This window comes from Crocodylus siamensis, chromosome 5, assembly GCF_052110815.1.
Source record: "Crocodylus siamensis isolate JL-2025a chromosome 5, ASM5211081v1, whole genome shotgun sequence".
NCBI classification, from domain to species: Eukaryota; Metazoa; Chordata; order Crocodylia; family Crocodylidae; genus Crocodylus; species Crocodylus siamensis.
Window position 1 is genome coordinate 66,701,912 of NC_143399.1, and position 16,242 is coordinate 66,718,153.

The 16,242-nt window shown below is 42.3% G+C and overlaps 1 protein-coding gene across 1 annotated transcript in view; it reads left to right on the forward strand.

Annotated features, from left to right (window-relative positions):
- Positions 1–16,242, forward strand: part of WDR47 (WD repeat domain 47) — a 62,082-nt gene that overhangs the window by 24,719 nt on the left and 21,121 nt on the right. Inside the window, exons 5-9 of the mRNA XM_090048741.1 lie at positions 1,370–2,172; positions 8,819–8,951; positions 11,597–11,775; positions 13,976–14,242; positions 14,881–14,956. Coding sequence (XP_089904867.1) covers positions 1,370–2,172; positions 8,819–8,951; positions 11,597–11,775; positions 13,976–14,242; positions 14,881–14,956 — 1,458 coding nt within the window. The remainder of the gene's footprint in view (positions 1–1,369; positions 2,173–8,818; positions 8,952–11,596; positions 11,776–13,975; positions 14,243–14,880; positions 14,957–16,242) is intronic.

The window sequence follows — 16,242 nt, forward strand, 5'->3', positions numbered from 1 at the left end:
CTGCTGCAGGCGTGCAAGCAGTGGGGGGCAGATGATATGGGGAGATATGAGCAGCTTGCCCCGTGCCTGCCCGCCCCCCTGACTCTCCCCCTTACCCTTGCTCCATGGTGGCATACTCTGTCCCCATTCTAGCCTAGAGCGCTGAAAATGGTCACAGTCCTGCCCTCTAAGCATCTGTGCAGGCTGCATGCTGCTGCTACAGAGCTAGGCTGAGGCTGTACTTCAGTGTCCCAGGTTACAGCATGGATGAAACCTGGCCGCACAGAGCATAGGTGAGGCAGGGAGGAAGAGGGGCGGACGGGGGAGCAGAGGCTGTATGGCAGGGGGAGTAAGGAGGGAGGAGTCAAGGGGCAGGCAGTAGCTGTGGCCAGGGCCATCACTAGGGTATGGTCCTGCATTTTGGTGGGGTCCTGCAGAGCCAGGTGGAATGGCTGCAGCCCTCGTGCAGGGCCTGCCTGGTGCTGGCAGCTCCACCCCATCTTCCAGGTGAAGCACTGAGATGTGCCCCGCCCCCCCCCCGCCTCCCCCACTGTGGGTGCAGGGGAGACCCCAGCCTGTGCCCTGTCTTTGCAGGGGTCCCATGGGCCCCACACAGTGTTAATGTGTCCCTGCAAAGGCTGATTTGTCCTGGGACCCGCACCCCACTAGGGTCAGCTCTGGCTGTGGCTATAACCCTGACCCCTGGGTAAGGGCTGGAGTCTGAGCCGCAGAAGCCCCCTCACTCCTCAGTGTCCTTGTACACAATTCTAAGATGAGGGGCACTTTGCCTTCATGTTAAATTTGGAAAAAAGCTTGTTTTAGAATCAAGTAATTACAGTAGGTAGTAATAGGAAATTCTATATTCAAGTTGTCAGAGAGATAGTTAAAAAGGTAAAGCACTTAGTCTATTTGTGTGGCCTTTCTGGCCACTATTAAAAGGGAGAAAATACCTTTCTTTTCCTTTATTTTATGTATTGTACGTACTTTCATTATTAGACAACATGACCTTCTGCTTCAGATATTTAAATTAAATGCAGGTGTTTTTAAAAGTTTAAATAATTCAAAGAGCTGCATTCATCTTTGTTTTGTTCTATTTTTTTTAAAAAGCAAGGAAGCTCTTAAAGTTAATAATTTCTGGAAATAAAAGAAGCTTAGAATTTGATTCTTGTTATATCCCTAACTTAAGTGGGGTTTCTTTTTTTGGATGTGAAAAAATGATTTGGGGCTCTTGAAATAGAAATGGTATCCGAACCTAAAGAGATTGAGCCATCTCTTTTGAGATGTTAAGATCTTAAAATGTAGTGATTCCGCCCCCCCCCCGCTTTTTGACAGAAGAATAACGTTTTAAAATGTCCTTTTTTATTCTTTTACATGAATATTTTTACCACAGCTGGAATTTACAATGCAAGAGGCTGTACAGTGCCTACATACTTTGGAAGAGTATTGTCCCTCTAAAGAAGACTACAGTAAACTATGTTTGCTACTCACACTGCCTCGTCTGACCAACCATGCAGAATTCAAAGACTGGAACCCAAGCACTGCACGAGTTCACTGTTTTGAAGAAGCTTGCATCATGGTAGCAGAGTTTATTCCTGCTGACAGAAAACTAAGCGAGGCTGGCTTCAAAGCAAGTAACAATCGTTTATTTCAGCTTGTAATGAAGGGATTACTTTATGAATGTTGTGTGGAATTCTGTCAGAGCAAAGCAACAGGAGAAGAAATTACAGAAAGTGAAGTATTGCTTGGTATTGACCTTCTTTGTGGTAATGGGTGTGATGACTTAGACCTGAGTTTATTGTCATGGCTTCAGAATCTGCCAGCTACTGTTTTCTCTTGTGCATTTGAACAAAAAATCCTTAATATTCATGTTGATAAACTACTCAAGCCCACAAAAGCTGCATATGCAGATCTGCTGACACCTCTTATCAGCAAACTGTCACCTTATCCGTCATCCCCAATGAGGCGGCCTCAGTCTGCTGATGCTTACATGACTCGTTCCTTAAACCCTGCCCTAGATGGGCTATCCTGTGGATTGACAAATCACGATAAGCGAATCACAGATCTTGGAACCAAAACTTCTCCAATGTCACACTCCTTTGCTAATTTCCATTACCCTGGAGTACAGAATCTAAGCAGAAGTCTGATGCTTGAAAATACGGAGTGCCATAGTATTTTTGAAGAGTCACCTGAGCGGTAAGTTTAATTTAATTGAAGGGGTGGGGGGGTTTCCAAAGTGCAAAAATTAACAGAAATGTAATACATTTGACCTATATTTTATTTTATAGGTGTCAGTATTTTAGTGGCACTTGCAATTTGATAAATGATAAATCAGATGCAGTTCTCTTGTGTAAATTGTGCTGAAATTAAACCTTCAAAATAATAAATGTTTTAAAAAAATGGATTTGAGCATAAAGGTTTGAATCTAGACTCCCACAGAAATGTTAGAACTTCATACTTCTGCTATGAAATCGAACAAATCTAAAACCAGATGAATACTAGACTTTCATTATTGATACTCGTTTTTTGATTTACTACATATGTGGGTATGTTATGGCATGTGAGTTGAGGCATAAAATATTGCAAGAGAACTTTTTTTTTAAATTTCATATAATAGCAAAGCAGCTTATTGTTTTCTTGAAGGGAAGTGTCTCATTTCAGTGTAATGGCTTTGTTATCTAATATGTTAACAATGCAGAAGATGAAACTATTTCAGTGGTTTCCTCAGAATTCCTGAACTCTGTGTTTTAATATGTGTAGCCTATAGCCGTGGTTTTCAACCTCTTTTTGATTTGGGTGCCCTTTTGGAAATTTTGAATGGAAGTATAAAATTGCAAGTGTGGGTATTCACATACTTTTGATTGATCATAACCATCTTTCACTAATCCCTTGGTCATAGTCAAAGGACCCCCGGGGTCCTCAGACCACAGGTGGAAGGTCACTGGCCTATAGTCCCACATTCACGCTTCTCAGTGGATAAGCAAAATATCCCCAAAGTGGCACTACTTCACACCGATTATCCTGGCAAATTTAGGACTTCATGCTGTAATAGTTTAAATGCATAATAAATGTTGGAGGTGATGGAACTATGTATGTGTGTTTGTTGACAGGAACAGAGCCTTAAATATCAGCTCTGTAATATTAGAGACTTAAGAAACTATAATCGTGTTAATAATATTTAATAATAATTGTTCTTCAAATTAAATCTCAGCAAAACTATCGCATTTGCTTCCTTATTTCTGTAGAAAAGACTTCCAGCTAATAGGGTGCAATGCTAATGAATGCTGTAGAAACTAGTCATTACCTCTTATTAGTAGGGACTGATATGCAATGCTGATGTCTGTCATTCTAAAACAAACTGTAGCAGGATCCCTTCTGCTGTGTGTGTGTGTGTGTATGTGTGTGTTTAATAGTAGTTAAGGGGGTTTTCTTCTGATTCAAAAGCTTCTTGTTTTGTTTCTTTGTCTTCCTTTTTCCATCCCCCCCTAGAAAGCAGCTGCAATAATTTATGAACTAGTTCTCAATGGGAGCAGCTACACAAGACATTTACTGCTCAGTTGACTAATTTAACTGCACAGTAAACATCTGTGTCTACACATGCGCCCCCTATGAGGGTGCACAAAACTGAAACTGTGCAGCAGGGTACGGTAAATACAAGTCCTGACCTGCTGCAAAATTTGTTGTTTGGGGGTTTTTTCATGTGCAGTAGATGCTGAGGTGACTGGCTGGGGTTACGTGCTGGCTACCCTCACAGTGAAGCATCCTCATGCCACAGCCAGCCCCTCTGCAGCACATGGAATGTGGCTGGAGCAGTCCTGGGCTGTCAGGCTTTCCCCCTGCCTCTCCCCTCCAGGCTACCTGCCAGCCAGGGCTGATGTGACCTGGCTCGATGTGCTGTAGTCTGGGCACACGTATAAACTCATGTGCCTGGGAACTTCCTAGGAGCAATAAATAAGCTGTGGAGCAATGAGCACCCTTGTTCTCCTGCACTCTTGTTGCTTCCTTAATTCTACAAGAGAGAAATAGCACTCTAGATCCATTAATTGGCAAGCAGCAGGGGGTACTCTAAGGGGAATGTTACTGAATCTGATCTGAAGTAGCATTCCTGATTCTGCTTTTGCAAAGATCAATTACAGATGAAACGGATGTTAACAAAAATCAGTACAATAATAATTACAGAAATCTTAAGTTTAACACATTCTCAATATGATAAAAAATCGTTAGAATCTTTTGAAAATATTTTTTTCAAATTGAGACTTAGAGCTAGCTGTTGGCTCCTTAACTTGTATAAAGTTATTGCTTTCCAAACCTTGTACAGCATAACTCAGGCACGTAGGAAAATTTTGCATAATTTTCCAAATGTGGTCACTAGTTGACTGAATTGTTACATTTTTGGCACTACTGCAGGCATCTGTGTCTTGAAAGTAGGTCTTGAAGTGGAATATTGTAGGAAGGAATCTATATTTGGGTAACATTTGACTTTTTTTTTTTCCTTCCAGTTTTGGTATACTTTAGTAATTGATTCTACATGATGCATTTATTAAGTGAAATTTATATTTCTAGTCTACAAGAAGCTCTTCTGAATTATTAATCTCTAGTCCTGCAAGCACTCTTCGTACAAAGGATTTGGATGATCAGAACCTTAATTTGATGTTAAGTATACCTGGCACAATTGCATTTTTTTTTTTTTTTTTTTTTTAGTGTAGGTAAATTAACTTGCCTCAAGAGTGCCAGAAGTAAACAGAGCCAGACTTCAGAAGTGTTCTAAACCTACAGTCAGAATCCCAATTTCAAAAGGATTTAGCTTTTAGTTATGCATATAGACATCATAGATTTCATAGACATCAGGGCTGGAAGAGACCTCGGGAGATCGAGTCCAGCCCCCTGCCCAAAGGGCAGGAAGTCAGCTGGGGTCATAGGATCCCAGCAAGATAAGCATCCAATTTACTCTTGAAGGTGTTCAATGTAGGTGCTTGAACCACCTCCACTGGCAGACTGTTCCAGACCTTGGGGGCTCGGACAGTAAAGAAATTCTTCCTTATGTCCAGCCTGAAACGGTCTTGCAGGAGTTTGTGACCATTAGACCTAGTCATCCCTTGGGGTGCTCTGGTGAACAAACGTTCCCCCAGATCCTGGTGGTCACCCTTGATAAACTTATAGGTGGCCATCAGATCACCCCTGAGCCTACGCTTTTCCAGGCTAAAGAGTCCCATGTCTCTCAGCCTATCATCGTAAGATCTGTTTTCCTGACCTCTGATCATGCGCGTGGCTCTCCTCTGGACTCTCTCAAGCTTCTCCACATCCTTTTTGAATTGTGGAGCCCAAAACTGGACGCAGTACTCCAGCTGCGGCCTCACCAAGGCCAAGTACAAGGGGAGAATGACGTCCCGGGATTTGCTCGAGAAGCATCTATGGATGCAAGCCAGCGTTTTGGTCGTTTTATTAGCCGCAGCATCGCATTGCAGACTCATGTTCATCTTGTGGTCAATGATGACCCCCAAGTCTCTTTCTTCTGTAGTGCTATCCAACGTAGCACTGCCAAGCCTATAAGGATGCTGCAGGTTTTTCCTCCCAAGGTGGAGAACCTTGCATTTTTCGGTGTTAAACACCATCAGGTTCTCGTCTGCCCATTTGCTGAGCTTGTCCAGGTCAGCCTGGATCACCCGCCTATCTCCTGGCGTGGATGCTTTGCCCCAAAGTTTGGTGTCATCGGCGAACTTGGCCAGTCCACTCCTGACTCCAATGTCCACATCATTAATGAAGATGTTGAACAGTATGGGTCCAAGGACAGAGCCTTGAGGCACCCCACTGGTCACAGGGCACCACGATGAGTGATTGCCATCAATTACAACCCTCTGGGTCCGACCACGGAGCCAATTTGCCAGCCAGCGGATCATGGTGGAGCCAAGGCCACAACTGGCCAGTTTAGCCAAGAGGTGATCATGGGATACCAGATCAAAAGCTTTTTTGAAGTCAAGATATATGACATCAATCTCTTCTGCCTCGTCCAGGTGATAGGTCACCTGGTCATAGAAGGAAATGAGATTGGTCAAACAAGACCTACCCGCAACAAACCCGTGCTGGCTATCCCTTAGGATGTTAGCCTGGTCCAGTCCATCAAGGATGGCCTCCTTAATAAACTTTTCTAAGATCTTCCCTAGGATAGAAGTCAGGCTAATGGGCCTGTAGTTAGCTGGATCCACTCTCCTCCCTTTCTTGAAGATCGGCACCACATTGGCCTTCTTCCAGTCTTCGGGCACTACACCAGAGCGCCAGGAGTTTTCAAAGATCCGTGCCAGGGGCTGGGCTATGACGCTTACCAGCTCCTTGAGTACCCTGGGGTGCAGATTGTCAGGGCCGGCTGACTTGAAGGTATCCAGCTTCTCAAGCTGTTCCTTCACGAGGTCAGCATTTATGGAGGGTAGGGGATCCCCATCACCCGGATATCCCTGTCCCATAGCAGGCATGGGCATCCCATGGGACTGATGAAAGACGGACGCAAAGTACCTATTTAATAGGTTGGCTTTTTCCTGGGCGTCAGTTGTCAGTTGCCCCATCTGGTTTAGCAGGGGTCCAAAGTTGCCCTTGCTTTTCCTCCGGCTCCCGACATATCTGAAAAAGGACTTTTTGTTGTCCTTGATGTTTGAAGCTAGTTGGAGTTCAGTTGCAGCCTTGGCTTTCCTGGTTTGCTCCCTGCAGGACCGGACCAGCGCAGAATAATCCTCCTTGGAGGTGAATCCCGTCCTCCATCCTTTGTAGGCTTTCCTTTTTAGCCGCAGGAGGTCCGCTAGGTCCCTAGAGAGCCAGGAGGGCTGCTGTGCCTTCTTGCTGCCTTTCCTTCATGTTGGAATAGATTTAGCTTGTGCATTGAGGATTGCTTCCTTGAGGAGCAACCACTCTTCTCGAACTCCCATCTCCCTGGGGTCATGGTCCCTAAGGGCCTGACCGACAAGCCTCTTGAGCTTGTCAAAGTCGGCTTTTCTGAAATCAAGGACTTCTGTGTTGCTGACTGACTTGCCAGCTTTACGGCAGATGGTGAAGGTGATCAGCTCGTGGTTGCTGTCCCCCAGCTTCCCATTGATCACTAGGTCGCCGATTAGGTCGTCCCCCATAGCCAGTACCAGGTCGAGCAGCGCTTTGCCTCTTGTTGGCCCATAGACTTCTTGAGTCAGGTAGAGATCATCCACGCACGAGAGAAAGCTTTGCGACTGCTCGGATTTTGCTGAGTGATCTTCCCAGGAGATGTCCGGGTAATTGAAGTCACCCATGACAACCAAGGTCCTGGAGCAAGCGGCCTCAGTCAGTTTCCGGGCGAACTCCTGGTCAAGCTCAGGACTTTGAGTGGGAGGTCTGTAGTAGACTCCCACCGTTGTGTCCCCTGTGCCATATTCCCCACGAATTTTTACCCAGAGGGTCTCTAGCTGTCCGTGCTGGTCGCCAACATCAGTCTGCAGGGACATATAGCTTTCCTTCACATAGAGAGCTACACCCCCGCCCCTTTTGTCAACACGATCCCTCCTGTACAGGGTATAGCCCTCTATACCCATGGTCCAGTCATGGGTGGAGTCCCACCAGGTCTCCGTTATCCCAGTGACGTCATAATTCTTTGTACTGAGCAGGAGGATAGATTAAGTAGACAGATTATCAAGAATGGGAGCATCTGGGTTTATTCTTGTCTCATGCTTCAGCAGAAATATTTGCATTACAGATTTGTCTTCATTTTTTATAAACAAATAAATAGGAAGGTTCTTAAGACTTGCTTGTTAGTCGGATGATAAAATTTATCTTGGCTAATGTACATAAATACCAGTAAATTTTAAAATAATGCAGCAGAGGAAGCCTTCTCCAGACCAGTAAATATCTATAGTTTTTTTTTCCAGGTTTCAGAACGCTTTCAAAGTGTCCAAATTTTAATGTATTTTGCAGGTTATTGACTGCAAAGGATTTTTCAAGTATTTCCATCTGGAAATACTTCTCCAGGCTAATTCACAAATACTCTGTAAATTAAAACAACAGTAGTGACATTAGGGATAGTCTGGTTTACCTACTTTGAGTGTCATATAAAGTTAACCTTTTCTACTAGTAGTAGTATTTACAGTATTGACCTCTAGCAACGGACAAGTAACATGCTACAGGCAATGTTATACTTTGTTGTCTCTGTCAACCTGAAGAAATGCATGCTGCAGAAAGCAAAACTTCCTGTTGCTTTGGGTAAAATGATGGGGACATTGCTGTATAGTAGGTAGGGTCAAACTCATCAGGGAGTGGCTGCAGACTGACCTGGTTGTGCTAGTGGTGGTGATGGTTGGATGAGTGGTGTGAGGTGTCACAGGTGTTAACATAGCTATCAGTTGCCTCCCACTGCCAGTGTTCCCCTGTTGGGTTTTGTACCCCAGATTTGACAGAGGACCCCAACCAACCCTTCTCACCACATCTCTGCTGTGTAGAGTAGGTGACAATTACACAGGTGCCACATGACAAATAGACTCATGCATTTGATGGGCCTCAAAGCCAGAAATAGTTTAGTTTTGTTAAAAGAGAACTTGAATAATTTGAGATTTTTAAGGTAAGGATGCGAATGAAGGAAGTCTAATTTTTCTTTTAACCCTTTTTGGACTACCTGAAAAAAGGTTAGAATAGACTATTATGATAATTTGGAAAACAGAACACAGGAAGCGTATTAATTCCATCCATCGATAGCATAAATATATTGGGTCATATATTTTGTTTCTCTTAAGCAGTAACTTTTGGGATGTTAATCTATTTGTGGTTATTTAAAAGACTTTCTGCTCTTCTAGAGCAGATTTCTCAAATAAGCCGCTGCTTTCTCTTTACATGTCAGTGAAAGAAGTGACACTCCCGTGGAGCCACAGCATTCCATTGGCAGTGAGACTTTGTGCCAGAGTTCAGTTCCAGAAAATGAACCAGTAAATGGAGCGCAGAATCAAGGACCAGCAAAACAAGAAAAAAATGAGGTAATATTTGATCATTTCCAAATAATGTGGTCCTTTGAACTGCCTGCTCTAATAAACAGTATAACAATATGCCTTCTGTGCTGAGAACTTCATCCATATATATGACATTTTCAGTCTGGATGCTTTTAAACTTGTTCTGCTTTTACAAATATGCTTACAACGTAAGATGCAACCTAAGCAGTCATATTTCCATTAGATACACTTGTGCTTTTTTAATGACTGGATAAAGGCAACAGCTTACGGTGTCCTTACCTCTGAACTGTATTTACTGTATTTAAAAATGTAGGCCAGTATTCATAGCTGGAATACATATTTAAATAGTCTGATTTGAAAAACGCCACTTTTGTAAGCTGCTTTTAACAAATAATCTGTCTAAAACTTCACTGCAGTTAGTTGCCTTGGGAAAGGCAGTGTTAACTTGAAGAATTCTTGCCAGTGACAACTGAGAAATGGACATTCAGTACTTCCAACTGAATGGGACTGTCGTACTATACAAAGACATACTTATACTTATGAAGCATTATATGACTCCTATGCTTTTGTTAACTAAATTGTTACGTAGCTTTGAGTTGCTTAACGTTTTATACATCAGTAAACTTTAAGAAAGGTATAGCGAGTCCTGATAAATTTACCAGGTGGTAAATAGTAAGGGAACAAAATATAGTGGTTGGAATGCAAGGGTTTTAGAGGTTCATGGCACTTTACCTAGCCTGCTCCTCTCTGCGGTGGGGAAGTGGGGGTGGAGAGCAAAGCAAAGGTTAAGTGACATTTTGTTGAAATGAAACAGAATTGTTTAAATGAAACAACAGAATTGCTTACCTCTCTACTTTCTACCATTCCACGGATTTATCTGCCTCATTAGTCAATAACAGAATAGGGTTTTATCTGAACACTTATGTTTAAAATGTAGTAGTGAAATTGTAAAGTACAAGGGGTAGTTTTGGTCAAATTATAAATTCTAGGGGTTTGGTTACTTTTTTGTTTTTGTTTTGGTTTGTAACTCACTATGGTCTTTATCCTGTACTGAAATCTTTGTCTTAAAGGAAGGCATCCAAGCAGCATTTAAAAAATGGTATACTTTAATAGCACTTGTCTGTTCTAGACACTATGGTTGCTTGCAGACATAGAAGGGAAGAAAAACCCCCAAACATGGCTTTACTTTAAACTTGGCATGTTCCCGTGCAGAGCCCAGTGCATGACCAGAAGAGGCAGTATGTTTGTTGCACCTGGCTTTCCTGTCTGTAAAGACTGGGCACTTCAGTGGGGCTTTTGGTACTTTTGATCTGGTAGCTAATTGACTTAGCTTTAGATAAAAGCACCAAAAAGCCCTTCAGAAGTACCTGATCTATATAGATGCTGCAGAGCTGAGTCCAACTAACGTGCTGCTGCTTCCAGTAATGTGCGGGGGTGGGAATTTTTTGTTGCTGTTGTGGGTTTTGGGGGGGGATTTTTTTTTTTTTTTTTTTTGCAAACAACCTACTTGTACTAGGCTGTGGGACAACTAAGAGAGGACTGGCAGGAGTTATGGTGGGCTATATTACTAATGAATGACTTCCCTACTGAAATAATGTAGGGAGGGGCTAGATTTGGGCATGGGGAAGATCGGAGTCAGCCACTTTTCTAAGTGAGGGATGTTTCCTCACTATGGAAAAGCAAAACATGCATAGGAGAATGAAGACAGGAGACTTTTTTTGGTTTGCCTAAAGATGCTAGCCACCTAGTACTGGCGAATAGAAAATAATGCAGTTCTGAATTTTGAAGGGTTTACTGTGAGGCCGGAGCCAGTTGGACTCCCAGGGAACACAACTAAGCTACTTGAGAACCCAGGGCTTGGCAGCTGGTTTGGAGCTTAGGTAGCCATACTTCAGGGTCCCATGGCTCTAAAAGGGTGCCAGATGTGGGGTATATACTTGAAATGAGTTTAAAGACCTAGAGCTTGCAATAAGCTATACACAGTGAGACTAGTTATCACTCAGGCTTGGGGGATCCAGTTACAGTAGGTTGGAGTAACTTTGTTTTCCTTTACAAAAATCCTGGTTTTTAAAGGTTGGCCTTTAAGACTGTAGTAGGACATTGTACTTCCTATTAGTGAAAATCTGCTCTGAAAGCAGGAGTGTCTTATTTAAGCAACAGATCAACATGTATATTTACTTACTTTTACTTCAGCAAATTATCTTTGCAGTACTTTACTCCATGCAAAAGAGTAAAAGCTAAGACAAAAACACGACTCCTGTTAGTAAAATTTGATGTCTGTATTCTTTCAATGAGAACATAAATGTAACTTTTCAAAACTACACCTTAAATTTAATATTTAGATTCTTTTGCTTTCCTTCACACACTTTTTTTTTTTTTCTTTCAAGGCTAAAGAGAACGTTGAAGGATTTTATTTCTCAGCAATACCATTAAATGTAGCAGTTTTCCATGTCTCCTCCCAAAGCCAAATAGAACACATTTAAGTTTTAGTATCATGTTGCTGTGCTTTTTGGTAAGTTGTAACCTATTAGTTTTAGGATAAAAATAAAGAGCTTGCTCCCCAAAGGTGATTGTTTAGTGTGTATGTTTATAACAGTACAGAGAATTAAGAGTATATAGTTGCAATAATTAACTTTAAATTTGTCTTACCCAAATAACATTATTTCTTTAAGCTTCGTGATTCAACAGAGCAATTCCAAGAATATTACAGGCAAAAGCTACGTTACCAGCAGCATTTGGAGCAGAAAGAGCAACAGCGACAACTCTACCAGCAAATGTTGCTAGAAGGTGGTGTAAACCAGGAGGATGGAGCAGACCAGCAGCAAAATCTAACTGAACAATTTCTTAACAGGTTGGTTTTAGTTATCTGTAATACTTGCTAACCACTGCATGTTCTTGGTAATAAATTGCCACCAAATTCTGTAAATGGTAGAAGTACACCAATATATCAGTTGCCTACTGGATTGACACTGATAAAAGGGAAATTTACATCATCAGCTTTTTTTGGTCATTGTAGCTGATTTTAAGGTTTTCCTGTAATTTGTATCTTCTGGCCGGGGCCCCCAGATGCCTGGGTTCCTTCCCATGAGCTAGGGTAATCCTGGATACACTCCCATCCCCTCACCAGCGGGTTGGAGTAGAGTAGCTGCTGCAGTGTCCCAGGAGCTGGTGAGGCATAGACTGTGGGCTGGAGCAGGTGCTGTAAAAGATGCTAAATGCCACAGATGTGCCTGGGTGAGGAGGGTGGGTGAAGCTGAGCTACCTGGCCCAGCATGACTCAACTTGCAGCATGACTCAACCCACAGTTAAGATCAGTTGTCTGATTGGTATTGGTCACTATGGCTGGTTAATATTTGGCTGACAGTATTGGCCAAGAAAATCTTTATTGGTGCACCCCTAGTATATGAAATTGGTAGTTTGTGAATATTGAGAGAGATTCAGAATTCCAGGTATGGAATTTTTTGTTTGTTTGGGTTTTTTTTAAACACCTCAAAAATGTGTGGTTAGCTAAAAATGTTCTTGAGGAGGAGGAAGGGGATGATCCTACCAGTGAAGAATCACAAGTTCGAAAGACATAACTTTAACTACACTGTCGTGAACAGAAATGGGTAGAAGAAAAACACTTTTTTTTAATTGAGCAATTTAGCCAAATAATAATAAACGTAAATGTTGAAAGGATTCTTTTTGCATTTGTTTTCCTCCATCAGATGCTTTTAGTAAATCTGGTAACTGGGGAAGGTTTCTCTCCAATGTTATCTTACGGTAGATAACTTCTAAGAATACCCTGCATTTGGAGGCTGAATTTGTAGACAGCATCAAGTGTGTCTTAATTCAGAGTGCTGTTTTCTTGGATCGGAGGTTTGCTGCACTGCTAATACACGTGGTGCACAAGGCTGCCATACCGCATCAATTTATGTGATTAATCCAGTCTGCTGTGGCGTGCTGGATTTCTAGCCCCCAATTCCTGCCCCCACCCCTTGCAGACCCTACCTGATTTCCTCCCTCTCCCCATTCTGACTTACCTTAGATCAGGTGTCCATTTTTAACTTGGTCCAAACACCCCCTAGCCTCCCTAAAGGGTCTGTATGCAGCTTTTAGCACTTACTTGATTTCAGTGAAACCCCTACCTTAAAATAATGTCATTACATATATGCTTGCAGTTAAGTGAGTGTAGAAGTTGTGGCTTAACCTTTTTTCTTTAACTAAAACCAGACAAAATGGACATGTTGGGGGAAAAGAAAGGAAAACTCAAGGAAACTTATTCTAGAGGTCTTCTAGTGAAAAAAGATTAATTCATAAGTACAGTTTTACTCCTGATATTTAAACCCATATTGCTTTGCTTTAGAGTAAGCTGATTTTAATTTAGGGATAATCCATTTTTAAGAAATAAAATCTATAGATTCCAATAATTTTCAGAAACAGTAATTTAAATGACTGTTAACTAGCATTTGGGAACAGAAGGTGACTACAAGACAGAGATTTACCATACAACCTTGAAAACACAGATACTTTCTATACATTTTCATACAGAAAATGCTAGTTAAACTTTTCGTTTTTAGTTGCTTTGACTGCTAAGGCTTTTTAGATCTATTTTTGGCTATGTAAAAATTATCTTTACCTGTGGTTTATTGTAATGTTGTTATAATTGGGAACTGGGGGTTTCACACGCATGATTTGAAATATGCACTATTTCATTGATTAGTTCATAAGACCAAGAGCTAGTTGAAGAAACCTGTGCATGCTTTTGAACTATAACTTTGAACTGTCTGTGACAAAAGGAAGGAATTTTAGCCTTTTTAACTTAGGGTATTTTGCATCAATTTAATCCCACCTCATGTAAAAAAAAAAAAAAAATCAGAAACCTAATCTTGTTAGAAAATAATATTAATTCTGGATGTTAGAACATTTAATTAATTTTTTCAGAGATTACTCCTAGTAATCTGCATACCTATCAAACTGCTGAACAAAAACTGTTCTCTTTGGATGTTCCTATATTATAAATTGTTTCCTTACCTTTTTATTGTGTTTTGATTTTTGTCAATCCTCTGCAGGTCTATTCAAAAGTTGGGAGAGTTAAACATAGGTATGGACAGTCTTGGAAATGAAGTTCAGACACTTGGCCAACAATGTCAAGGAAGCAAGGGGAATACATCTAATGGTCTGGCAACTAGTACTCCAGCCTTTACATCCCCACCTCCAGATTCTAGTCAGAGAATAATGACTGATAGCCAAAATGTTAATACAAGCACTCCTCGGAAGCATGGGTCAACAAATCAGATACCTTTTCTTGAAGAATCACCTGTCCAAGGGAATCAGATGTAAGTGCCTGGCATATTACGAGCTCTGAAAATTTTCTTAGATTAACACTAAGGGGATGATGTCTGTATTTTGACTGTTAGCAAACCAAAGATGTACAGGTTCTGATAAATGGTCAAAGAGGAGGTGGGGGAAACTTGGCATACATTTGTCTGGAAGTATTGTAACTTTCAAGTTGACAATTTCCCATTAGAATTTTTATCATACCTAACATTTTATTTTTACTTTGACTTTGTTTGCCTATTGATTTGTTTCTGGTAATTATAAAAGCTTTTACCAACTTTTGGAAAATGGTAGGATATTAGTAAGGAATCAGATGTGTACTGCTCCTTGTCCCTTTTAAATTAGTCAGTTTGGAGGGTGTAGATATGAAAGAGAGTGAAAGCTTAAACTGCAGTAATTCAGCAGTTGTTTCATTCAGGTGTAAACTGCCCTACCTTTAGCTCTTGTTACCACAGAATAGTGGGGATGGGTGAGATGCCCTATCTGCATAAGTCTCCCTGTCCCCTCAACTTGGTACAATTTGTTCATCTACCCACTTTATGCACGTATTGTGGGACACTGTAGTTCTGGACAAGAAAATGCCTTTGTAAGCATTTATACTGTACTGAATTCTGTTTGTTTTTTTAAATTAAAACAGTATGTCAGACCATGCTGCCCCTCAGCCACAACTTGAGGATTCTTTAGGTACGGTAAATAGGACAAGAGGTGATGAGGTGAGATTTTTTTTTTTTTTTTAAGAGCAATTACATTTACTTATTCTTTGGCTCCAAGCTTTGAATCAGAGTATATGATGTTCTCTTAATAGTATTATATCTTTCTGAGCAACGGTATTTGGAACATGCTTGAAAATCAGCTTGTAAACTTTTACATGAAAAATGCTGAAAAAGTTATGGCTAAATGGGGTAATTCTAGACACAGAATTTTTTAGGCTTCCTTCATGCTTACCACAGAGAACTGATTCCCAAGAATGCAGCTTGCTATTCAAGTCTTTGGGGAGCTGGGTCAGGACAATAACAGTGTTATTTATGAAATCCACTCATTGTCGTCATAAAGCAATGTTTGTAGTATATGCAGTGAAATTAGGCAGAAAATTAGCTAGCTATTATGTAACTTGAAGACAGTGGGATTCACAAATACTAGAGGTGCACCAACACATTGGTCTGATATTGAATTGGTACCGATATAAAGAAAAATTTACTATACCGGATATCGGCCCGATGAGGCTGATAATTTGGCCGATTAAATGCCCATGGTGCACCCAGCCAGAGCACAACACACAGGCAGCCAGGAGTAGAGCCAGCAGTGTGGAGAAATGCCTCTAGCTGGTAAGTCTGGTGTAGTAGAAGGGGAGGGAAGGGGCATGGGACACAGATCAACACCCCCCGTGGTGAGGGAGGGGGCAGGGGCAGGCACTGCTGGGGGGGGTGGGGAGCCAAAGCCACAGCCACAGCTTGTGTGGGTGGCATGGTTCCTGCTGCTGCTTGCACCCTGGGAGGGTGGGGTGGGCGTGTGCTCCTGGATCTGCATGGGGTGGGATGGGGTGGGGTGGACTGCAGCTGGGGCTATGCAGGGCTCTTCTCAGCAGAGGCTGGGCTTGGAGCAGGCGCTGGCAACACTGGAAGGAAGATGCATCCACCCCAGATTTCACTGCAGCTCAGCTCCCAGTGCTGCTGTCGCCAGCCACAGCCCTGGCTCTTCCCAGCACATGAGTGAAGGTGGGGCATTGAGCTGGAGCAGCAGGTGGCAGCAACAGCACTAGGAATGAAGTGTTGGTGAAATTTGGGATAGATGCAGCATCCTTCCCATGCAGCCCAATTCTGTGCAGATCCAGGCGGCACCGCCCCCCCATCCCCCCCGGTGCCCTCCCAGGGTGCAAGCAGCAGCAGGAGCTGCTTCCCCCTGGCCATGGCTCTGGTCCTGCCCCTGCCCCCTCCCTCACCATGGGGGTATTGATCTGCCTCCCCTTCTCTCTCCCCTCCCCTTCCACCACACTGGACTT